Source organism: Aotus nancymaae, unplaced genomic scaffold (assembly GCF_030222135.1).
Source record: "Aotus nancymaae isolate 86718 unplaced genomic scaffold, 86718_ANA_hifiasm-v0.15.2.pri h1tg000006l, whole genome shotgun sequence".
NCBI lineage: Eukaryota > Metazoa > Chordata > Mammalia > Primates > Aotidae > Aotus > Aotus nancymaae.
In genome coordinates this window covers 91,818,039-91,839,197 of record NW_026988417.1, presented here as the reverse complement: position 1 = coordinate 91,839,197, position 21,159 = coordinate 91,818,039, and the positions used below count along the sequence as shown (strand labels likewise).

Here is a 21,159-nt window from a genome sequence, read left to right as displayed (position 1 = left end):
AAAAGGCTTTGCTAGATTAAACTATTGTATAGAGAAGCATAAATAGGGTAGTAAACCACTAAATATGCAAGGAAATTACTAGCAGGTTGTGAAGGAGAGAGATAGGAAATTATTATCAGGTTGTGAAGGAGAGAGATAGGGGATTCTAAAGAGTGAAAATTTCCTTTGCTTCATAATCATTTGTTAAGTCATTTTTATATGTTTAATGGGCTTTTCTCTATTATTTTATATTTTTCAATGAAACAAAAAAAGAATTTAAAAAATCTTGGAGCTCACTGAGAGCAATGGGGTTTGCAGCTGAAGTCCAATAGTACAAATGACATGGTCAGAGGCTGTCAGAGTTGTGAATCACAGTAACAAAGGAGGAAAGAATGTGATTGGAGAATAAAGCAACGTGAGTGGTATTTATTCAAAGACAGCTCATTATAGGACACAGAACTCCCTGGGTAGGAGTGGAAGCCTTCTTAACTCAGAAAGAACCTTCCAACACAAGTTTCTCAAAGAAAAATGAGCACCAAAGGCAAAGTAAGCAAATAATCTGTGTCTTTGTTCAGTTTGTGCTTTTCTGTGTCTTTGTATATATGGCTACAAGAAGCTTCCTTTAGGAACTCAGGAAGAAGTGACTTACAGTTGATCAAGAGGATATGAGTGGCCCCTATGCCAGGAATTTATTCTAGGGAAATTAACTGTGGATTGCCAAAATGTTTATTACAAGAGTGTTCAGTTAATATTAATATTATTTAAATGGCCAAAAGTAGAGAGATTTAAGTAACTACGCTGTAACCATAAAGTAGAATATGCATATGTTACAAATAATGTTGCAGGAGAATATGGGAAAATATTCACAGCATATTAATAAGTAGAAAAAGTATATTACAAAATGCTATATACAATATATCTTATTTGGGGATACTCAAAGAATTTGCATCAAAAGCATAAAGTGAGTGATGAAATTACAGATGAATTTTTTTTATCTTTAAAAACTTGATAGGCCTTAGGATTTTGAAACTTCCTATAATTAATATATACTTCATTTGAAATAAAATAAATAATATTCAAAAACATAATTCAAAATTATGTAACTATTGAAAAATAGATATTCGTGTGGTCAAAGACTTTGGGAAAAGTATACCAAAAGTAAGCATAGTAGTCCTAGAAGATTATAGGTTGGTTTCTTTCTACTTTCTTTCAATGTTGCTTATATTTGAAATTAAAAATATAATTTGAGGCTAGAAAAAAATTGGGATTATGGAATCCTAAATACTTAATTTTGTTCATGTATCTTGCCCAAATTCTTGCAAAGAGACCAAATTTTTATTTAATTTCTATCCTACTGATAAATTTAGTAATGAAGTAAGTCTCATTTCTCAGACTTTTAATGAATTCTCTGGGGATATTGTTCAAATGCAGATTTTGATTTAGTGGATTTGAGGCAGGGATTTCATCTCAAACAAATTCCCAAGTGATGTAAATAAATGCTTGTTCGAGGACCACACTTCAAGTAGCAAAGATGCAAAATACCTCTATTCTCTAGCAATTATCTAACTCGGGTAATTCAGAGCTGATTTTAAACAGTTCAGTCAATAGATTTTTATAGGCCATCTACCCTATTCAAACTCTATAAACTCTTTATAGAGTTTCCTCTCTGTTATAGAGGGGAAAAGTTGAGGCATTATACTAAGGTAAACTTTAATACACCTTTTTTTTTTTCAAGAAATAAAAAATGTTATGACTATAATGTAGAATTTAACTTCTTATTTTTAATCAAAATCCCTTGTCTTTAAAATAATATCTGTAAGATCCAGTCACAAACTCTTTAACTCCTTGTCATGAAATTGTAGTATCAATATATTCTAAGTTTTTCTCATGATATCCTCTCTCCCACCCCCAACCCTGTAAAAATCTCTATCTCTATCTCTTTCTTCCTTTTCTTTCTCTCTTTCAGGTTATTAAATGCAAAGCAGCCATCGCCTGGGAAGCAGGCAAGCCCCTCTGCATTGAAGAGGTTGAAGTAGCTCCCCCGAAGGTTCATGAAGTTCGAATTCAGGTGAGTGGAGACTTTCCCTGGGTGGGAAGAGACAGGGCCCTAAGTGGAGACCGGGCTTCTGTCCTATGTGCTATGACTCAGAGACCTTGGAGTTTCTAGTACAGGGAAGTTGTAGTTTTAGGTTCACTTTCAAATAGACATTATCCCAAAAAGAAATAAATTATCCGTTATTTTAGTTATTTTCGAATGATGGGCTTAAAATTTAATTGATCTTAACATTAATAATTTATTCTAAAAATCAGACAAAGAATTCACTTTGGATTTGAACTAGTTAGGTTTTCTTTTTGTTTTCCAATTGCCAATTATTTGAAAGTGTTATTAAAAGGAAGATAGAAATTTGATCTAAAAGAAGAAAGAAGAAAAGCCTAACGTGCTGCCCAGGGTCCTGAGTACCCAGAGAAAGGGACAGGAGTAGGTCACAGGGAGAAGAGACTGCACAGAATAGAGTGAGATCACTGATGGCAAGTTTGGATCATTTCCCCATTTTTCCCAAGCTGGCTAGACATATTTTCCCTGAGGACCCCCACATTAAGTGTCTGTACATGAGAGTGAATGGGACATCCTCATGGACAGAATCTTGAAGAAGAGTAATATAGGTATGCATTGGTAATTAATTTAGACAATCCTTTTTTGATACTGCTCTTTCAACTGTAAAAGGTATATTACCTCAACTTCATTTCAGCAAAATTTGAATAAGCCCTATTACCTTTTGTTTTTCCTCTCCTGGAGGCAATAATTGCCAATCCTATCTCTCTTATGATTTTCTGACAACAATAAAAGATAGAAAAAAAAAGATGCATTATAAGAAGAAAATAATCTAACCTAGTATATTTTTATGTGTTCTTTTTTTCAAAAGGGGATTCTTTTATTGAGTTCTAGAAGTGCTATAAAGTTTCAAAATGATATCATGCCTAGTATTATATGTAACATCCAACTCAATAATTCAAGTCTGTGATTGCCTTGTAGATCATTGCTACTTCCCTGTGCCATACTGATGCCACTGTTATCGATTCTAAATTTGAGGGCCTAGCCTTCCCCGTGATCGTTGGCCATGAGGCTGCAGGGATTGTGGAAAGTATTGGGCCAGAAGTGACCAACTTCAAACCAGGTATTTTATTTTATTCAGATAAAATATAAATGTCACAATATTTCAGACATAATTCTTGATAGAGTCCTGGCTTGGAATGCTATAAATGATCTCTATTTACAAAGGGGGACCATCTTTTCCAAAGTAAAACAGACACACAATCTATCACAGTCTAGCAATGGGACAGAATATTTGAAATCAGAACTGTCTAATAAAATCTGGGAAACGTGTCACTTTATTTACATAGAGCACTGAGAAACTGTCCTCTGAAGCAAAGTTACAAGGTTAGCTTAAACTGAAACTTTCATGTTTAACAAATGACACTTTATAAAAGAATGAGATAATGTCCTTTGCAGAAATATGGGTGAAGCTGTCAGCCATTTGCCTTAGCAAACTATTGCAGGAACAGAAAACCAAATACTGAATGTTCTCACTTATAAGTGGGAGCTAAATAATGAGAACACATGGACACAAATAGGGCAATGACAGACACTGGGACCTACTTAAGGATGAAGGATGGAGGGAAGGAGAGGCACAGAAAAATATCTGTCAGGTAATGCTTAGTACCCGGATGACAAAATTATCTGTACACCAAACCTCCATGACACAAGTATACCTATATAACGAACCTGCACATATACCCCTAAATATAAAATTAAAGGTGTATTTTTTTTAATTGTACTTTAGGTTCTGGGGTACATGTGCAGATCATGCAGGATTGTTGCATAGGTACACATATGGCAATGTGGTTTGCTGCCTCCATCCCCATCACCTATATCTGGCATTTCTCCCCATGTTATCCCTCCCCGACCTCCCCACCCCACCCCCCGCACTGTCCCTCCCTTGGCCTCCCCCAACAGACCCCAGTGGGTGATGCTCCCCTCCCTGTGTCCACATGTTCTCACTGTTCAACACCCGCCTATGAGTGAGAACATGCAGTGTTTGATTTTCTGTTCCTGTGTCAGTTTGCTGAGAATTATGGTTTCCAGATTCATCTGTGTCCCTACAAAGGACACAAACTCATTGTTTTTTATGGCTGCATAGTATTCCATGGTATATATGTGCCACATTTTCCTTCTCCGGTCTATCGTTGATGGGCATTTGAGTTGGTTTGAGGTCTTTGCTATTGTAAACAGTGCCACTATGAACATACGTGTGCATGTGTCTTTATAATAGAACGACTTATAATCCTTTGGGTATATACCCAGTAATGGGATTGCTGGGTCAAATGGAATTTCTATTTCTAGGTCCTTGAGGAAGTGCCACACTGCCTTCCACAATGGTTGAACTAGTTTACACTCCCACCAACAGTGTAAAAGTGTTCCTATTTCTCCACATCCTCTCCAGCATCTGTTGTCTCCAGATTTTTTAATGATAGTCATTCTTTTATATATATATGTATTTTTTTTTAATTGCACTTTAGGTTCTGGGGTACATGTGAAGAACATGAAGGATTGTTGCATAGGTACATACATGGCAATGTGGTTCGCTGCCTTCATCCCCATCACCTATATCGGGCATTTCTCCCCATGTTATACCTCCCCAACTCCCTACCCGCCACTATCCCTCTCCTAGTCCCCTCCCACAGACCTCAGTGTGTGATGCACGCCCGCCCCGTGTCCATGTGTTCTCATTGTTCAACACCCATCTATGAGTGAGAACATGCAGTGTTTGATTTTCTGTTCTTCTGTCAGTTTGCTGAGAATGATGGTTTCCAGATTCATCCATGTCACGACAAAGGACATAAACTCATCATTTTTTATGGCTGCATAGTATTCCATGGTGTATTTATGCCACATTTTCCCTGTCCAGTCTATTATCAATGGGCATTTCGGTTGGTTCCAAGTCTTTCCCATTATAAACAGTGCTGCAATGAACATTCGTGTGCATGTGTCCTTATAGTAGAACAATTTATAATCCTTTGGATATATACCCAGTAATGGGATTGCTGGGTCAAATGGAATTTCTATTTCTAGGGCCTTGAGGAATCACCACACTGTCTTCCACAATGGTTGAACTAATTTACACTCCCACCAACAGTGTAAAAGTGTTATTTCTCCACATCCTCTTCAGCATCTGTTGTCTCCAGATTTTATAATGATCACCATTCTAACTGGTGTGAGATGGTATCTCAATGTAGTTTTGATTTGCATTTCTCTAATGACCAGGGATGACGAGCATTTTTTCATATGTTTCTTGGCCTCATATATGTCTTCTTTTGAAAAGTGTCTGTTCATATCCTTCACCCACTTTTGAATGGGTTTGTTTGTTTGTTTGTTTTTCTTGTAAATCTGTTTTAGTTCTTTGTAGATTGTGGATATAAGTCCTTTGTCAGATGGGTAGATTGCAAAAATTTTTTCCCATTATGTTGGTTGCTGATTCACTCTAATGAATATTTATTTTGCTGTGCAGAAGCTCTGGATGGAGTTTAATTAGTTCCCATTTGTCTATTTTGGCTTTTGTTGTCAATGCTTTTGGTGTTTTAATCATGAAGTCCTTGCCTATGCCTATGTCCTGAATGGTTTGACCTAGGTTTTCTTCTGGGGTTTTTATGGTGTTAGGTCTTCTGTTTAAGTCTTTAATCCATCTGGAGTTAATTTTAGTGTAAGGTGTCAGGAAGGGGTCCAGTTTCTGCTTTCTGCACATGGCTAGCCAGTTTTCCCAACACCATTTATTAAACAGGGAATCCTTTCCCCATTGCTTGTTTTTGTCAGGTTTGTCAAAGATCAGATGGTTGTAGATGTGTGGTGTTGCCTCCGAGGCCTCTGTTCTGTTCCATCGGTCTATATCTCTGTTTTGGTACCAGTACCATGCTGTTTTGATTACTGTAGCTTTGTAGTATAGTTTGAAATCAGGTAGTGTGATGCCTCCGGCTTTGTTCTTTTTGCTTAGGATTTTCTTGGCTATGCGGGCTCTCCTTTGGTTTCATATGAAGTTTAAGGTGGCTTTTTCCAGTTCTGTGAATAAGGTCATTGGTAGCTTGATGGAGATAGCATTGAATCTATAAATTACTTTAGGCAGTATGGCCATTTTCACAATATTGATTCTTCCTAACCATGAGCATGGAATGTTTCTCCATCTGTTTGTGTCCTCTGTTATTTCCTTGAGCAGTGGTTTGTAGTTCTCCTTGAAGAGGTCCTTTACATCCCTTGTTAGTTGTATTCCTAGGTATTTTATTCTCTTTGTAGCAATTGTGAATGGGAGTTTGCTCATGATTTGGCTCTCTGTTAGTTTGTTATTGGTGTATAGAAATGCTTATGATTTTTGCACATCGATTTTGTATCCTGAGACTTTGCTTAAGTTGCTTATCAGTTTAAGGAGATTTTGTGCTGAGATGATAGGATCTTCTAAATATACAATCATGTCACCTGCAAATAGAGACAATTTGACTTCCTCTTTTCCTAACTGAATACACTTTATTTTAGTTTATTTTTTCCTTGCCTAATTGCTCTGGCTAGAACTTCCAATACTATATTGAATAGGAGTGGTGAGAGAGGGCATCCTTGTCTAGTGCCAGATTTCAAAGCAAATGCTTCCAGTTTTTGCCCATTTGGTATGATATTGGCTGTAGATTTGTCATGAATAGCTTTTATTATTTTGAGATGTGTTCCTACAATACCTAGTTTATTGAGAATATTTAGCATAAAGGGCTGTTGAATTTTGGCAAAGGCCTTCTCTGCATCTTTTGAGATAATCATGTGGTTTTTGTCTTTATTTCTGTTTATGTGGTGGATTACATTTATAGACTTGTGTATGTTGAACCAGTCTTGCATCCCTGGCATGAAGCCTACATGATCATGATGGATAAGCTTCTTGATGTACTGTTGCAATCAGTTTTCCAGTATTTTATCGAAGATTTTTGTGTCTATGTTCATCATGGATATTGGCCAGAAGTTTTCTTTTCTTGTTGAGTCTCTGCCTGGTTTTGGTATCAAGATGATGTTGGTCTCATAAAATGATTTGGGAAGGATTCCCTCTTTCTGTATTGTTTGGAATGGTTTCAGAAGGAATGGTACCAGCTCCTCTTTGTATGTCTGGTAGAATTCAGCTGTGAAACTGTCTGAACCTGGACTTTTTTGGTTGGTAGGCTATTAATTGCTGCCTCATATTCAGCCCTTGTTATTGGTCTATTCAAGGTTTCAACTTCTTCCTGGTTTAGGCTTGGGAGGGTGCAAGTGTCTGGGAATTTATCCATTTCTTCCAGCTTTATTGGTTTGTGTGCTTAGAGTTGTTTGCAGTAATCTCTGATTGTAATTTGTGGAGTCAGTGGTGATACCCCTTTATCGTTTTTTATTGCATCTATTTGATTCTTCTCCCTTTTCATTTTTATTAATCTGGCTAGTGGTCTATTTTGTTGATCTTTCCAAAAACCAGCTCCTGGATTTATTGATTTTTTTTGAAGGGTTTTTGTGTCTCTATGTCCTTCAGTTCTGCTCTGATCTTAGTTATTTTTTGTCTTCTGCTAGCTTTTGAGTTTTTCTGATCTTGCTCCTCTAGCTCTTTCAATTTTGATAATAGGGTGTTGATTTTATATCTTTCCTCTCTTCTCATGTGGGCATTTATTGCTATAAATTTCCCTCTAGACACTGCTTTAAATGCGTCCCAGAGATTCTGGTATGTTGTGTCTTCCTTCTTGTTGGTTTCAAATAACATCTTTATTTCTCCCTTCATTTCGTTGTTTATCCAGTCAACATTCAGGAGCCAGTTGTTCAGTTTCCATGAAGTTGTGCGGTTCTGAGTCAGTTTCTGAATTCTGAGTTCTAATTTGATTTCCCTGTGGTCTGAGAGACTGTTATGATTTCTGTTCTTTTCCATTTGCTGAGGGGTGCTTTACTTCCAATTGTGTGGTCAATTTTAGAGTATATGTCATGTGGTGCTGAGAAGAATGTATATTCTGTGGATTTGGGGTGGAGATTTCTGTAGATGTCTATTAGGTCTGCTGGGTCCAGATCTGAGTTCAAGTCCTTGATATCCTTGTTAATTTTCTGTCTTGTTGATCTGTCTAATATTGACAGCAGAGTGTTAAAGTCTCCCACTATTATTGTGTGGGAGTCTACATCTCTTTGTAGGTCACTAAGAACTTGCTTTATGTACCTGGGTGCTCCTGTATTGGGTGCGTATATATTTAGGATCGTTAGTTCTTCTTGATGCATTGATCCTTTTACCATTACGTAATGCCCTTCTTTGTCTCTTTTGATCTTTGTTGGTTTAAAGTCCATTTTATCAGAGAGTAGGATTGCAACTCCTGTTTTTTTTTGCTCTCCATTTGCTTGATAAATCTTCCTCCATCCCTTTATTTTGAGCCTATGTGCATCCTTGCACATGAGATGGGTTTCCTGAATACAGCACACCGATGATTCTTGACTTTTTATCCAATTTGCCAGTCCGTGTCTTTTGATTGGGGCATTGACACATTTTCTTCATTTTGTTGATGATCTTTACCATTTGGTACATTTTTGGAGTAGCTGGTACTGGTTGTTCCTTTCCTTGTTTAGTGCTTCTTTCAGGGGCTCTTGTAAGGAAGGCCTGGTGGTGACAAAATCTCTCAGCAACTGCATGTCCATAAAGGATTTTCTTTCTCCTTTGCTTATGAAGCTTAGTTTGGCTGGATATGGAATTCTAGGTTGAAAGTTCTTTTCTTTAAGAATGTTGAATATTGGCCCCCACTCTCTTCTGGCTTGTAGGGTTTCCGCAGAGAGATCCATTGTGAGTCTGATGGGCTTCCCTTTGTGGGTAACTTGACCTTTTTCTCTTGCTGCCCTTAGCATTTTTTCCTTCATTTCAACCCTCGGAATCTGACGATTATGTGCCTTGGGATTGCTCTTCTTGAGGAATATCTTTGTGGTGTTCTCTGTATTTCCTGGACTTGAATGGTGGCCTGCCTTGCTAGGTTGGGGAAGTTCTCCTGGATAATATCCCAAAGAGTGTTTTCCAGCTTGCATTCATTCTCTCTGTCACATTCACATACACCTATCAAATGTAGATTAGGTCTTTTCACATAATCCCATATTTCTTGGAGGCTTTGTTCATTTCTTTTCACTCTTTTTTCTCTAATCTTGCCTTCCCATTTTATTTCATTGAGTTGATCTTCAATCTCTGATATCCTTTCTTCTGCTTGGTCCATTCATCTATTGAAACTTGTGTATGCTTCATGAAGTTCTCATGCTGTGTTTTTCAGCTCCATCGAGTCATTTATATTCTTCTCTAAGCTGTTTATTCTAGTTAGCATCTCATCTAACCTTTTTTCTAGGTTCTTAGTTTCTTTGAATTGGGTTAGCACATGTTCTTTTAGCTCTGAGAAGTTTGTTATTACCCACCTTCTGAAGCCTGTTTCTGTCAATTCCTCAGATTCATTCTCCATCCATCTTTGATCCCTAGCTGGTGAGGAGTTGTGATCCCTTCGAGGAGGAGAGGTGTTCTGGTTTTTGGTGTTTTCATCCATTTTGCACTGGTTTCTTCCCATCTTAGTGGCTTTGTCTACCTGTGGTCTTTGTAGCTGGTGACTTTTGGATGGGGTCTCTGAGTGGACATCCTTTTTGTTGATGTTGAAGCTATTTCTTTCTGCTTCTTAGTTTTCCTTCTAACAGTCAGGCCCCTCTGCTACAGGACTGCTGGAGGTCCACTCCTGACCCTGCTCACCTGAGGATCACCAACGGGGGCTGCAGAACAGCAAGGGTTAGCGCTGGTTTCTTCCTCTTATACTCATCCCAGAAGGGTACCCCCCCAGATGTCAGCCTGAGCTCTCCTTTATGAGATGTCTCTTTGGGTATATGGGGGTTGGGGAGCTGCTTGAGGATACAGTCTGTCCCTTATAGGAGCTCAAGTGCTGTGCTGGGAGCTCTGTTGTTTCATGCAGAGCTGCTGGGCCGGTACCTTTAAGTCTGCTGCACTGAACTCATAACCACTTCTTTTCCCAGGTGCTCTGTCCTAGGAAGGTTGGCTTTATTTATATGTTCCTGTCATGCTGCTGCATTTTTTCATAGATCCCTTGCCCCACACGGAGTAGTCTAGTTACAGTCTGCCAGCAGAGTTATTGCTGAACTGCCGCAGGCTCTGCCAGCTGCTGTGTGAATAGCAGTAGTGGCAGACTGCCTCGGTAGTGTGGGATGCCCTTCCCCCAACTGAGCTGGACCGTCCTGGGTACAATTGTGCTTGCTGCTAAACTCTCAATCCAGAGCGTTTCAGATTGCTTGTTTTGTGGGGGTGGTACCTGGCAAGCCAGATTGCCTGGCTCCCTCTCTCAGCCCCTTCCCTTTCAGTTGAATGGGTGGCTCTCTCTCCCAGGCATTCCAGGCGCCAGTCAAAATGGCCACCCAGACCTGTGTGAGTTTCTGTGCGCTGACTCGGCACCAGCTGAAACTTCCGCACTGAAAACTCGTGGCGCGTTTTGGCCTGGGAATCTCCTGGTCTGTGGGCAGTAAACACTTGTTTGGAAATGCAGTGACCACTCACCCTCTGCACTGTTCTCGCTGGGAACTGCACTCCAGAGTGGTTCCTATTTGGCCATCTTGGATCTTGAATCAGTGTTGTTTCTCTTATGACAAAGTCTCTTGGGTTTCATCAGACAGAAAAAGAAAAAAGAAAAAAAAAGACAAAGTCTTGTTCTGTCACCCAGGCTGGAGTGCAGTGGCACAATCTGGCTCACTGCAACCTCCGCCTTCTGGTTTCAAGCAATTCTCCTGCCTCAGCCTCCCAAGATATATTCTATATACTACAGGCACACGCCACCACACCTGGCTTTTGTATTTGTAGAAGAGATGGGGTTTTACCATGTTGGCCAAGCTGGTCTTGAACTCCTGACCTCCAGTGATCCACCCACCTTGGCCTCCCAAAGTGCTGAGATTACAGGCGTGAGCTACTGGACCAGGCCTTATTTTTATTTTTATTTTTTGAGACAGAGTCTCACTCTTTTGCCCAGGCTGGAGTGCTGTGGCACGGTCTTGAACTCCACCACCCGAATTCATGGGATTCTTGTGCCTTAGCCTCTGGAGTAGCAGGGATTACAGCTGTGAGCCACCACACCCAGTTAATTTTTGTATTTTTAGTAGAGATAGGGTTTCGCCATATTGGCTGCCCCCCTTGGCCTCCCAAAGCACTGGGATTACAGGTATGAGCCACTGCATCTTCCATAAAATAAGAGGTTTTTAATGACATGTTATAACAACTTCTATATAAAACAGCAAACTATTTTATTATTAACAGCAAACTAAAGAATGAGGACTTAAAGGTAGCTTAATTGAGAAATACATATGCCAATGTTAGCTTAAGTGTCTTTTTGGAAGTTTACAAGATAAAACTAATGCCTAAATGATGCACCCTAATAGCTGAAATTATTTACTCCATATTTTACAACAGGTCCTCCAGATACTGGAATATGGGCTATGTAATCCTCATTTGTCAGGCCAGATGAACTATGCCACTCTTTTCTCTTTTAATGAGATGCTCCAAACTTAGAGGTATATTAGTATCTTTCCATTCCAAAAAAGATTGTACAAAAAATTGCTTCCCAAAATTTTGTGTCAATGAAGGAATCTGGTCAATATAATCTCCTTAGCCCCAGTTCTGTCACTTACCGGTTATGTGATCTTGGCCAGTTATGTCACTTTTCTGTGATTCAGTTCAGATTTCTGTTTGCTATAGTGTGAATAAAAATAGGCCTCATCTCAAAGATTTCTTCTGAAAATTAAGTTCTGAAATAATACATATAAATAGTTATAATGGTGTGTGGTATATATTAAATGTTGAACAAATGTGAATTAACATCATTAGACCTCAGGCATGAAAGAAGCCACTATTAAATTGGAATTTAGTAAAAAGTAGAAAAATGTGGAATTTGAGAGTGAATCTAAATGGTGAAACATGGTAATGATACAAAGTTTATACCTAGCCTATAATTGTTCTCTTCTCCTATTATATAAGGATGTTATGTTTCATATACAATGTTTGGAAATGCAATAAACAATAGTCACGATGCAGAGAGTTGCAATGACAGCAAAGTCCCAGAGTTCTGTGTCTAATGATATCAACGCAGATTTGTTGCTTGACTGCCCAGCAGAGTAATTAAAAAAAATACAATATATGCAATCCTTGGGGGAATCTGCAGTCTTGTAAGGTAATGAAATATTGTAGCCACCTATATTTTCTGCTGAGTATAAAATGTATACTATAAAGAAAATGTGTTTTCCACTGAATTATCTGGTAGAAGTTGTAAGTAACATCTTAGGCCCCATCCAACATATGGCCTTTCTTTCTAGGTGACAAAGTAATTCCACTTTATGCACCTCGATGTGGAAAATGCAAGTTTTGTCTGAGTCCACTCACAAACTTTTGTGGAAAAATCAGGTAAGCAGTCTACACAGTTAATATAAATACAAATGAATATTTTGGAAAGGACATTGACATTACCTAAATGGCCTTGAAGAGGTGCAAACCTTCCACCCACTAATTTTAATTCTAAGTGTGCACAAGATGCTATTGCAAGTGCACACAAAGAAACATGTGCTGGAATGTTCATTGCAACATTGTTTATTATAGTAAGCAATTTAAAACAGCACAAATGACCATCATAAGAGAATGAATTTTAAAACTGCTATGTAGTAGCACAATGGACTACTATACAAAAACGAAAGTAGCTAAACTTGAGCTACCTGTATTAACGTAAAACAATCTCACACACATAATGTTAAGGGAAAGAAGCAAGTTGCTGAAGCAAGTTGTAAGATGTCATAAAAAATACTATTTTTTATGGTTATATGTGTATGTAGTAAAAGATAAATAAATCACTGAAATACTAAATGCCAAATTCAGAATAATAGCAACTTCTACAGGGATGAGAGAGGGATACAATAAGGCACAGTAATTTACTCCAAGGCCACATAGTTATAAGTCTTAGAGCCAGGTTTTTAATCTAGGCAGTATGGTTCCAGAATCTAAAATCTAAATCATCTTGTCGTTACTTTACTGAGACTACAGAAGTATCCTTTTGTCCTTAACACTAATTGAAAGCAGTTATTTAAGAAACTAAAACTGTACTACTCTTACATCTCTTACTGTGCCTTAATTCTTTCATCTATGAGGATCAAAATAATGCCTGCTTCATAGATTTGTTCTAGGTAGTCAAAGAACTAATTTTTTTTGCAAAGCTTTAATGAAATAATAGATTTAGACAATGACCATAAATTCTTTCTAATGAATGTCATAAAAGAGGGATAATTAGATATTCCAAATGAAATATACACTACCACCTATAATATAGTATTACCACAAAAATATAAAATCTGAATAAGATCAAGTGTTTAGACCAAATTACTAATATAAGAGGGGACACGGGGACAGAGAAATATGTTCAACCAGATTACAGGAATGTGATGAGCAAAATCCAGAATGAGGACAAACAATTCAATTTCTTTAGCAAATAAACTGCAAGAGGAAAAAGAGAGAGAGAAGGGATCTATAATTTAAGAGACAACAAATATGTAAACCTAAAAGAATCCTTTAGAGATACATGCTAATGTATTTACAGATGAAATAGTGGTATCTGGGATTTGCTTCAAAATATTCCAACGTGGGGAAGGGAGCAGGCATTGTGGAGGAATAATAGATGAAACTTGATTAACCATGAGTTGATGGTTACTGGAGCTGGGGCATGGATACACAGGGGTTTTTTATGATATTCCTTCTACTTTTATACATGTTCAAATGTTCCATAATAAAAAAATTTTTTAAGTTAATACACATAAAGCCCTTAAAAGCATTTCTGGAACACAAAAAAAAAATTCAATAAAAGTTTGTTCCCAGCAATCCAGTCTGAGTGACAAAACGAGACCCTGTCACTTTACAAAAACAATTGTTGTTACCTTTAAAATACTTCCAAGAAATTATATTTTGTGAAGTCATGTTGTTCCCCTAATTTTTCTGTCTTGTAAGTTGTCATGACAAATATATAATGCTCAAAATATTTCATAGGAAAATGATCAGTGTTCCATTTATTATAATTTCTCTTTTTTGATATCTCTTTTTAAAATTTTCTAGAAATCTTAAAAATCCTGCTACTCATCAACAACTAATGGAAGACAAAACCAGCAGGTTTACCTGCAAAGGAAAACCAGTTCACCATTTCTTGGGAATCAGTACATTCTCTCAGTACACTGTGGTGTCAGATATTAATCTTGTCAAAATAGATGATGATGCAAATTTAGAGAGAGTTTGTCTGCTTGGATGTTGTTTTCCAACTGGCTATGGGGCTGCAATCAACAATGCCAAGGTAAATGGTAAAACAATTTGTGAAAAACAGCAGTTACTAGGAAGTAGGATACAGATGAACTAGAGTTAGTTATCTTCAAACATTGGCTGTGTCATTTATTACCCCTGTGATTTTAGGCTAGTTATTTAATACCTCTAGAATAATCTACTACAAATACTTATGAGGATAATAGAATCATATTATATACGTAAAACATATGGCCCAGTAGCCTGCATATAATTGGCTCCCAGCGTATGTTCTTATGCTATACTAACATATTAGGTTATAGATCATCCCTGATTTAAATACAGCCTGTTTAAATATATCTCCTAAAGATGAATGCTCATCCTAGGACAGCTGACTCAGTCGAAGGGCAACAAAAATGACAGAAACTCATTTTCATCTTCACACAACCACCCGTCTTCTTCCTGATGCTACAGATTTCTCTCCCTCAATCAGTAGTAATTCATTTCTGCTTCCCATCTTGTCCCTTTGTGGCTTCAAAGGTGGGTCTCTGGTAGCAGCCCTGATGTTGACCAGATGTGTCCTTAGAATCCTATGTTAACATTTAGAAACTCTTACAAACCATCTGAGCTAGAACTAGAGAGATATCAAAGAGGGATCTAACAATTGGACATCTCAAACAACCTCCTTATTTGAACCTCCCTGACATCAATCTTTATTCCTGACTCAAAACTGCAAAATGGAGCCACAGTGCCCTTTCAAACAACTTGCAAACAAGTCTGAAGATTTCATTTTTCCTGCATTCTTTCATTTTCCCCTCAGGGTGAAGTCAAATTTCACAGTAGCCTATGGTGACTTCCTACTTCTCCCTTTCCACCAAGCACTGTTCCCTTGGCTCCACTCTGAGTCTCCAGGCTTCAGTCACTGTGGTCTCCAGGCTTTCCACACTTGGCTTCCAGCAATGGTGCAGAGAAGACTCCCCTACCTCCTTCAGGCTGACTCCAGTTAGATATCACTTCCTCTCAGAGATCTACTTCAGGCTCTCATGCATGCTTTGAGTGTTCCTCTCAGTTTTCCCCAAATTTTTTTTTCTTTTTTGAGACAAGGGCTCACTCTGTTCCCCATGCTGGAGTGCACTGGCATGATCGTGGCTCACTGCAGCCTTGAGCTCCTGGGCTCAAGCGAACTTCCCACTTCAGCCCTCCAAGTAGCTGAGATTACAGGCATGCACCACCATGCCTGGCTATTTTTGAAATTTTTTACAGAGACAAGGTCTTGAACTATGTTGCCCAGGTCTTGAACTCCCAGGCTCAAGCAGCCCTCCCCTCAACCTCCCAAAGTGCTGGGATTACAGGCACGAGCCACTGCCACTCTCTGTCTTCATTCTTATCACACTATAGAGAAATCTCCCTTTTTTTTTTTTTTGTCCTATTATACTATTTGTTCCTTAAGGGGAAGAACTCTCTGTTGTTCACTGTGATAGCTCCAGAGCCTGGCATTGTGCCTGGCACATAATAGGAACTTGATAATTTTTCAGTGAATGAATAAACAAAACCAGGTGCATGTGAAACCCTTAAAACATCCTAGTGAGGCCTGGTCCTCAGCTTTGTAATCTAGAAAAGTCCTTTTTATTGGGTTACCTAGAGTTGTTCAGTGTCAAGGAAACAAAGTGAGTCTCACCACAATAATAGGTTGATCTAGTAGCCAAGATACCAGAGTGTGAGTCTTCATTCAGAATTTTATCTGGCACATAGACAAAAATGCTACTCTTCACTATCAGCATGTTATCTCCCTTTAAAAATGCATTCATGCATACAACTACTCATTAATTTAAAAATTTAAAAATTGTATTAGAAATCAAACTACAATCTGGAGGCTTTCAGAGAAGGGTACTGGCAGCGGGGTGGAGTTGATAGCAGATGCGCATGTGGCAGTCAAAGCCTGTTTTCTGCTGTAAAGCACTGGAGACTTGGGGAAGAAGGATCACTCTTCAGGTCTTCCTTTGCTGGGCTCCATGAAGTCCATCCTCTTTTACTACTCCAGTCCTTTTAAGAGCTATTAGCACTAGAGATTCAGCTACAACTTTCTTAATTACTTATTAATTGAAAAAAAATTATATATTTATGAAGTACAATGTGATGTTTTGATATATGTATACATTGTAGAATAATTAAATCAAGCTAATAATGTATCCATCACTTGATATACTTACCTTTTTGTGGTGAGAACGTTAAAAATCTACTCTCTCAGCAATTTTCAGATTGATACACATTGTTATTATAGTCACCATTGGGTACAATGGAATCCCAGAAATTATTCCTCCTGTCTAACTGAAACTTTATATCCTTTAACGAACATCATCCCATTCCTCATTTATTCCTCTTCCTGCAGACTCTGGTAACCACCATCCTAGTCTCTGCTTCTGTGAGTCTGTCTTTTTTAGATTCCACATATAACTGAGATCATGCAGTATCTGGCTTTCTGTGCCTGGCTTATTTCACCTGACATAATGTCCTCCAGGTTCATCCATGTTTTCACCATGACAGGATTTTCTTCTTTTTTAAAGCCGAAGTAGTACTGCATTGTGTATATAATATATACCATATTTTTCTTATCTATTCATCATTTGTAGACACTTGGATTGATTCCATATCTTGGCTATTGTGAATAATGCTTCATTGAACATGGGTATGCACTTCCTTTGGATATATATCCAGAAATAGAATTGTACAGCTCTCTTTTAAATCCAGTCAAAGTTGACTTAAATTTCCAGGAGCTGTTCTTCCCACTGTTAAGGAAGAGATTCTAGCTGCTAAGCCACCTCATGAGATACTCAGAAAGAAATGAATCTAATAGGAAGAAATTAAGGAAAGTGAAGTATCAGTAATTCTGCCCAAACAGCAAGAGTTTTAATAAAATTTAACTTACTTCTGGGAAGAAAAGTGAAACAGCCTCTCCGTATAATTATTGAGAACACACCAGCATCACCAGAACTCCTATTTCTTTTTGATGTGCTTGTATCCTTTACTGCCAATTAAACCACATTACACAGAGAACTTTGGAAGTGTGGAAATGTCCTCTAATGGTGACACTTGCAGATAGATAATCATCCACTATATGTAGCCCTATTTGCAAATTGCGGGGGCAATTTATAGCGACCCCGCCTAAGTTCTGCAAGCAAAGGCACTTTTACACACAGGGGTCCAGTTATATAAAACAAGTAGTGCAGCATATTCTATTTACACGCTGTTGTGTGCTGGCCTGAGAATCCAACTACTAGTTACAACACTGCTGCAATGGGAAAAATGCATTTCCACTTCTTAAGAGACTCACAGGCTCTTTTTAAAGAGACTCTGGAGAAATATATTGAGAAACATACTGAACACATGTCACAATATTATAGTAAAGAAGCCACAATAAGAACAATATTCTTACTATTTGCAAAATACATATATTATTTCCTCTGAGTAGCAAAAGGCAGAAGTGTGCATAACTAATATTATAAATAAATAAGGAAAAGATTGCAGTTTCTCTGTTGTTTAGTAATTTTGTTTCCAGTTTAGAAGGTATTAATACTTATCTTGAGAAGATTTTCTCTTTTCCTTTCATGTTTTAAGCCTAACAGTTATGCATCCTCATTGGAAAATACTATGTATATAATCACTATACTACTCTACAGAACAACATATTCTAGTTACAGCATCTTTTCTTATCATCTTATCTATTATTTCCATTTAATGCAATGAAACAAATATTTATAAAAGACTCAACATACAGAAGTGTCTTTGATAATAATGTGGAACTTAAAAAGTCTCTGCCAGCCAGGCACGGTGCCTCACGCCTGTAATCCCAACACTTTGGGAGGCCAAGATGGGTAGATTGTGAGGTCAGGAGTTTAAGACCAGCCCAGCCAAGATGGTGAAACCCTGTCTCTACTAAAAATACAAAAAGTAGCCTGGCATGGTGGTGGATGCCTGTAATCCCAGCTACTCAGGAGGCTGAGGCAGAGAATTGCTTGAACCCAGGAGGCGGAAGTTGCAGTGAAGCGAGATTGCACCACTGCATTTGGGCCTGGCTAACAGAGGAGACTCCATCTCAAAAAAAAAAAAAAGTCTCTGCCTTCATAAAATTTACAGTCTTTTAAAGAAACACACATATACACACAATCAAGGCAGGTTATAAATTACATGATACAGGAAAAGCAAAAAGATAAGCATTGATTTCTGATTGAAGAATCAAGAAAAGTTTCATAGAATGTCCTTGAAGTCAGGCCTAGAAGTAGAGGTTATATTTTAATTAAAGAAAATAAGGTGAAAAGTACATCAGTCTGAGGGAACAGCATCAACTACAGCATGAGGAGAAGAAAGTGCAACAATCTGTTCGCAGTTATACTGGAAATATCATGGCGAAGAAGCTGGAAGCTAAACAGAGGTCAGACAATAAAAATCCTTCAATGCCATGCAAAAAAAAAAATTGGACATCATTTCATTGAAATGAATTGGTGATTTGGTATGATCAAGTAAACACTGCAATATTAATACAACCAAATGAGGTCTTATTAGAAATATAGATGTCAAATTACTAGTGATTCAATTTTAAAAGGAAAGCAATAAACCCTTCAGAATGTGTGGGTTTTCAAATTTTGTTTCGATAACGCTGAAGAGAAAAAGTAAAATAAGGAAATTATTTTCACTTTGGTTTGTTTCTTATGAGTGGATAATCTTAATGAACATTAAATTATTCTCCAAATTTAGGTAGTAATGCATCCATTTTCACAGTGGCAGATTTCCTCCATTGGCTATATCATAGAGTTTAACAGCAGGCAGTCTTTAATTCGTATGTTCATGTCCCTACTTCCTCCTGCCCCTTAAAAGAAAAAAAGTGGGTCCAGCTGCTTTAGAAGTTACTTTATAATTTTCCTGCCTGCAGGTCACCCCTGGTTCGACTTGTGCTGTCTTTGGCCTAGGAGGCGTGGGTCTTTCTGCTGTAATTGGTTGTAAAGTGGCAGGAGCTTCCAGGATCATAGGTGTTGACATCAACAGTGAGAAGTTTGCAAAGGCTAAAGCCCTGGGAGCCACTGAATGCCTCAATCCTAGAGACCTACATAAACCCGTCCAGGAGGTTATCATTGAATTGACCAAGGGAGGTGTGGATTTTGCCCTTGACTGTGCTGGTGGATCTGAAACCATGGTATGCATATTTCTTTCTTGGATCATATTTTCAATTTATTCTTTGGCTGTAAAATAATAGGGGAAAGTTGTTATGTTTATTATAGTAACTATAATCATTCCTTCTTAATATTTTCAAATTGATGATAGGGGAGGAAAACTGTAAGCCACCAATCATTTCCCACTCCCTCAGCTATACTCCATTTCCTTCATTGCTCATGACTGTGTCCCCCCAAATGCCAGTAATATCTTGGTGAGTTCAGTCTTCATTGTGATAAGAATACATACCAGCATTATTTATAGATGTTGATTTTTCTTTTGAGATCCCTTTAAAATGCTCAATATTACTTGTCTGGAGATAATATTTTCTAATTTTGTTTTCCATGATAATTCCAATATCTGTTTCCTGGAGACAATTTTTGGAGTTTCTTCATTTTTAATTAACTAGAGAAATGTTCCTTTTGACTTTTAAATCAGATAAAATGTCAAGTGCATTAACTAAGTGACAGCATTCTTTAGCAAAAGATATAAAGGGATGAATTAACCAACTGCAATAAATAAAACTTTTTCTAAACAAAAGTTAGCATAAATAGGAATAAACACCTCTTTTGCTTAGCTATCTTATACATTATATACATGTTATCAATATTAATATTTGTTAATGTCATATATCTTTAACATAACAGTATATAATATTTAAAATTAATAAACAATATGTGCATGTATTGATATATTTAATATTAACACATTTATAGATGATAATAAACAATAATATTTGTTAATACTTAGCATACATTATATAATAATCTATTAAAAGTGTTTATTAATGTATAACTATTTCTATTAGTCCTTAATATTAATGTTATTAATATTTGTTCATTATTCTATATGAAATTCAGCAAAAAATAAAGAGAAAACTTAGAAATGAACATTTTAAAAGAATTGTGCTTAATGAGAAGTGAGCCCTCCCCCCACAGAAAAAAAATAGAAAAGGCAGATTCAGAGGAAGAAATAAGAGAGGGTGACTGGTGCTTCTTAACAGCTACAACACATATGTTCCCATATTAAAGTAGAACAGGGAGAGGCTAGCAACCTGCAAACAACCCAGCTCTGTCCATCACAGCTCAATAAATAGGCTGCAAAATTAGGTCCAAATTATATGTTTGAAATTTTCTATATTTCAAAAAATAACACACCACAAAATTTAAATCATCTTTTTTTTCCTGAACACTACAATGTTGTATCATTCAGATGTATTCTCAACTCAGGACAGGCTACAGAGCACTCAGTGACTGCACTGGTTGCACACCTATGAAGCTGGCCTGTCTATTCCACTCCAGAAAGTGGGATAAAGAGCCAACCACAACATACAGGCAATATACTGAAAAGTCACCTTGCTGGAGTGTCCAGCCTTATTCTTCAGAGTATCAGCAAATAATTACCTAATGTGTATTTACTCAAAGACACTAAGCAGAGTTTGGGAGTTTTGTTTTTTGTTTGTTTGCTTTTGTTTTTAATGAAATGACCAAAGAATTCATCAACTAAATTATCTGCCTTATAGATTCTTCTTATTTCATTAGTGAGTGCCATGAAGTACTTGTGATGTTATTTCTTTTACTTGTACTTTCACTCAGCCTAGCTCCCAAGCCCT

At 37.5% G+C, this 21,159-nt stretch overlaps 1 protein-coding gene across 1 annotated transcript in view; it reads left to right on the top strand.

The window, feature by feature from the left end:
• Positions 1–374: 374 nt before the first annotated feature.
• The window catches only part of LOC105732627 (all-trans-retinol dehydrogenase [NAD(+)] ADH4), a 29,202-nt gene continuing 8,417 nt past the window's right edge, over positions 375–21,159 (top strand). The window contains exons 1-6 of the mRNA XM_012474817.3: positions 375–525; positions 1,946–2,047; positions 3,014–3,155; positions 12,389–12,476; positions 14,166–14,397; positions 19,270–19,530. Of these exons, the coding sequence (XP_012330240.1) occupies positions 508–525; positions 1,946–2,047; positions 3,014–3,155; positions 12,389–12,476; positions 14,166–14,397; positions 19,270–19,530 (843 nt within the window). The 5' untranslated portion in view covers positions 375–507. The remainder of the gene's footprint in view (positions 526–1,945; positions 2,048–3,013; positions 3,156–12,388; positions 12,477–14,165; positions 14,398–19,269; positions 19,531–21,159) is intronic.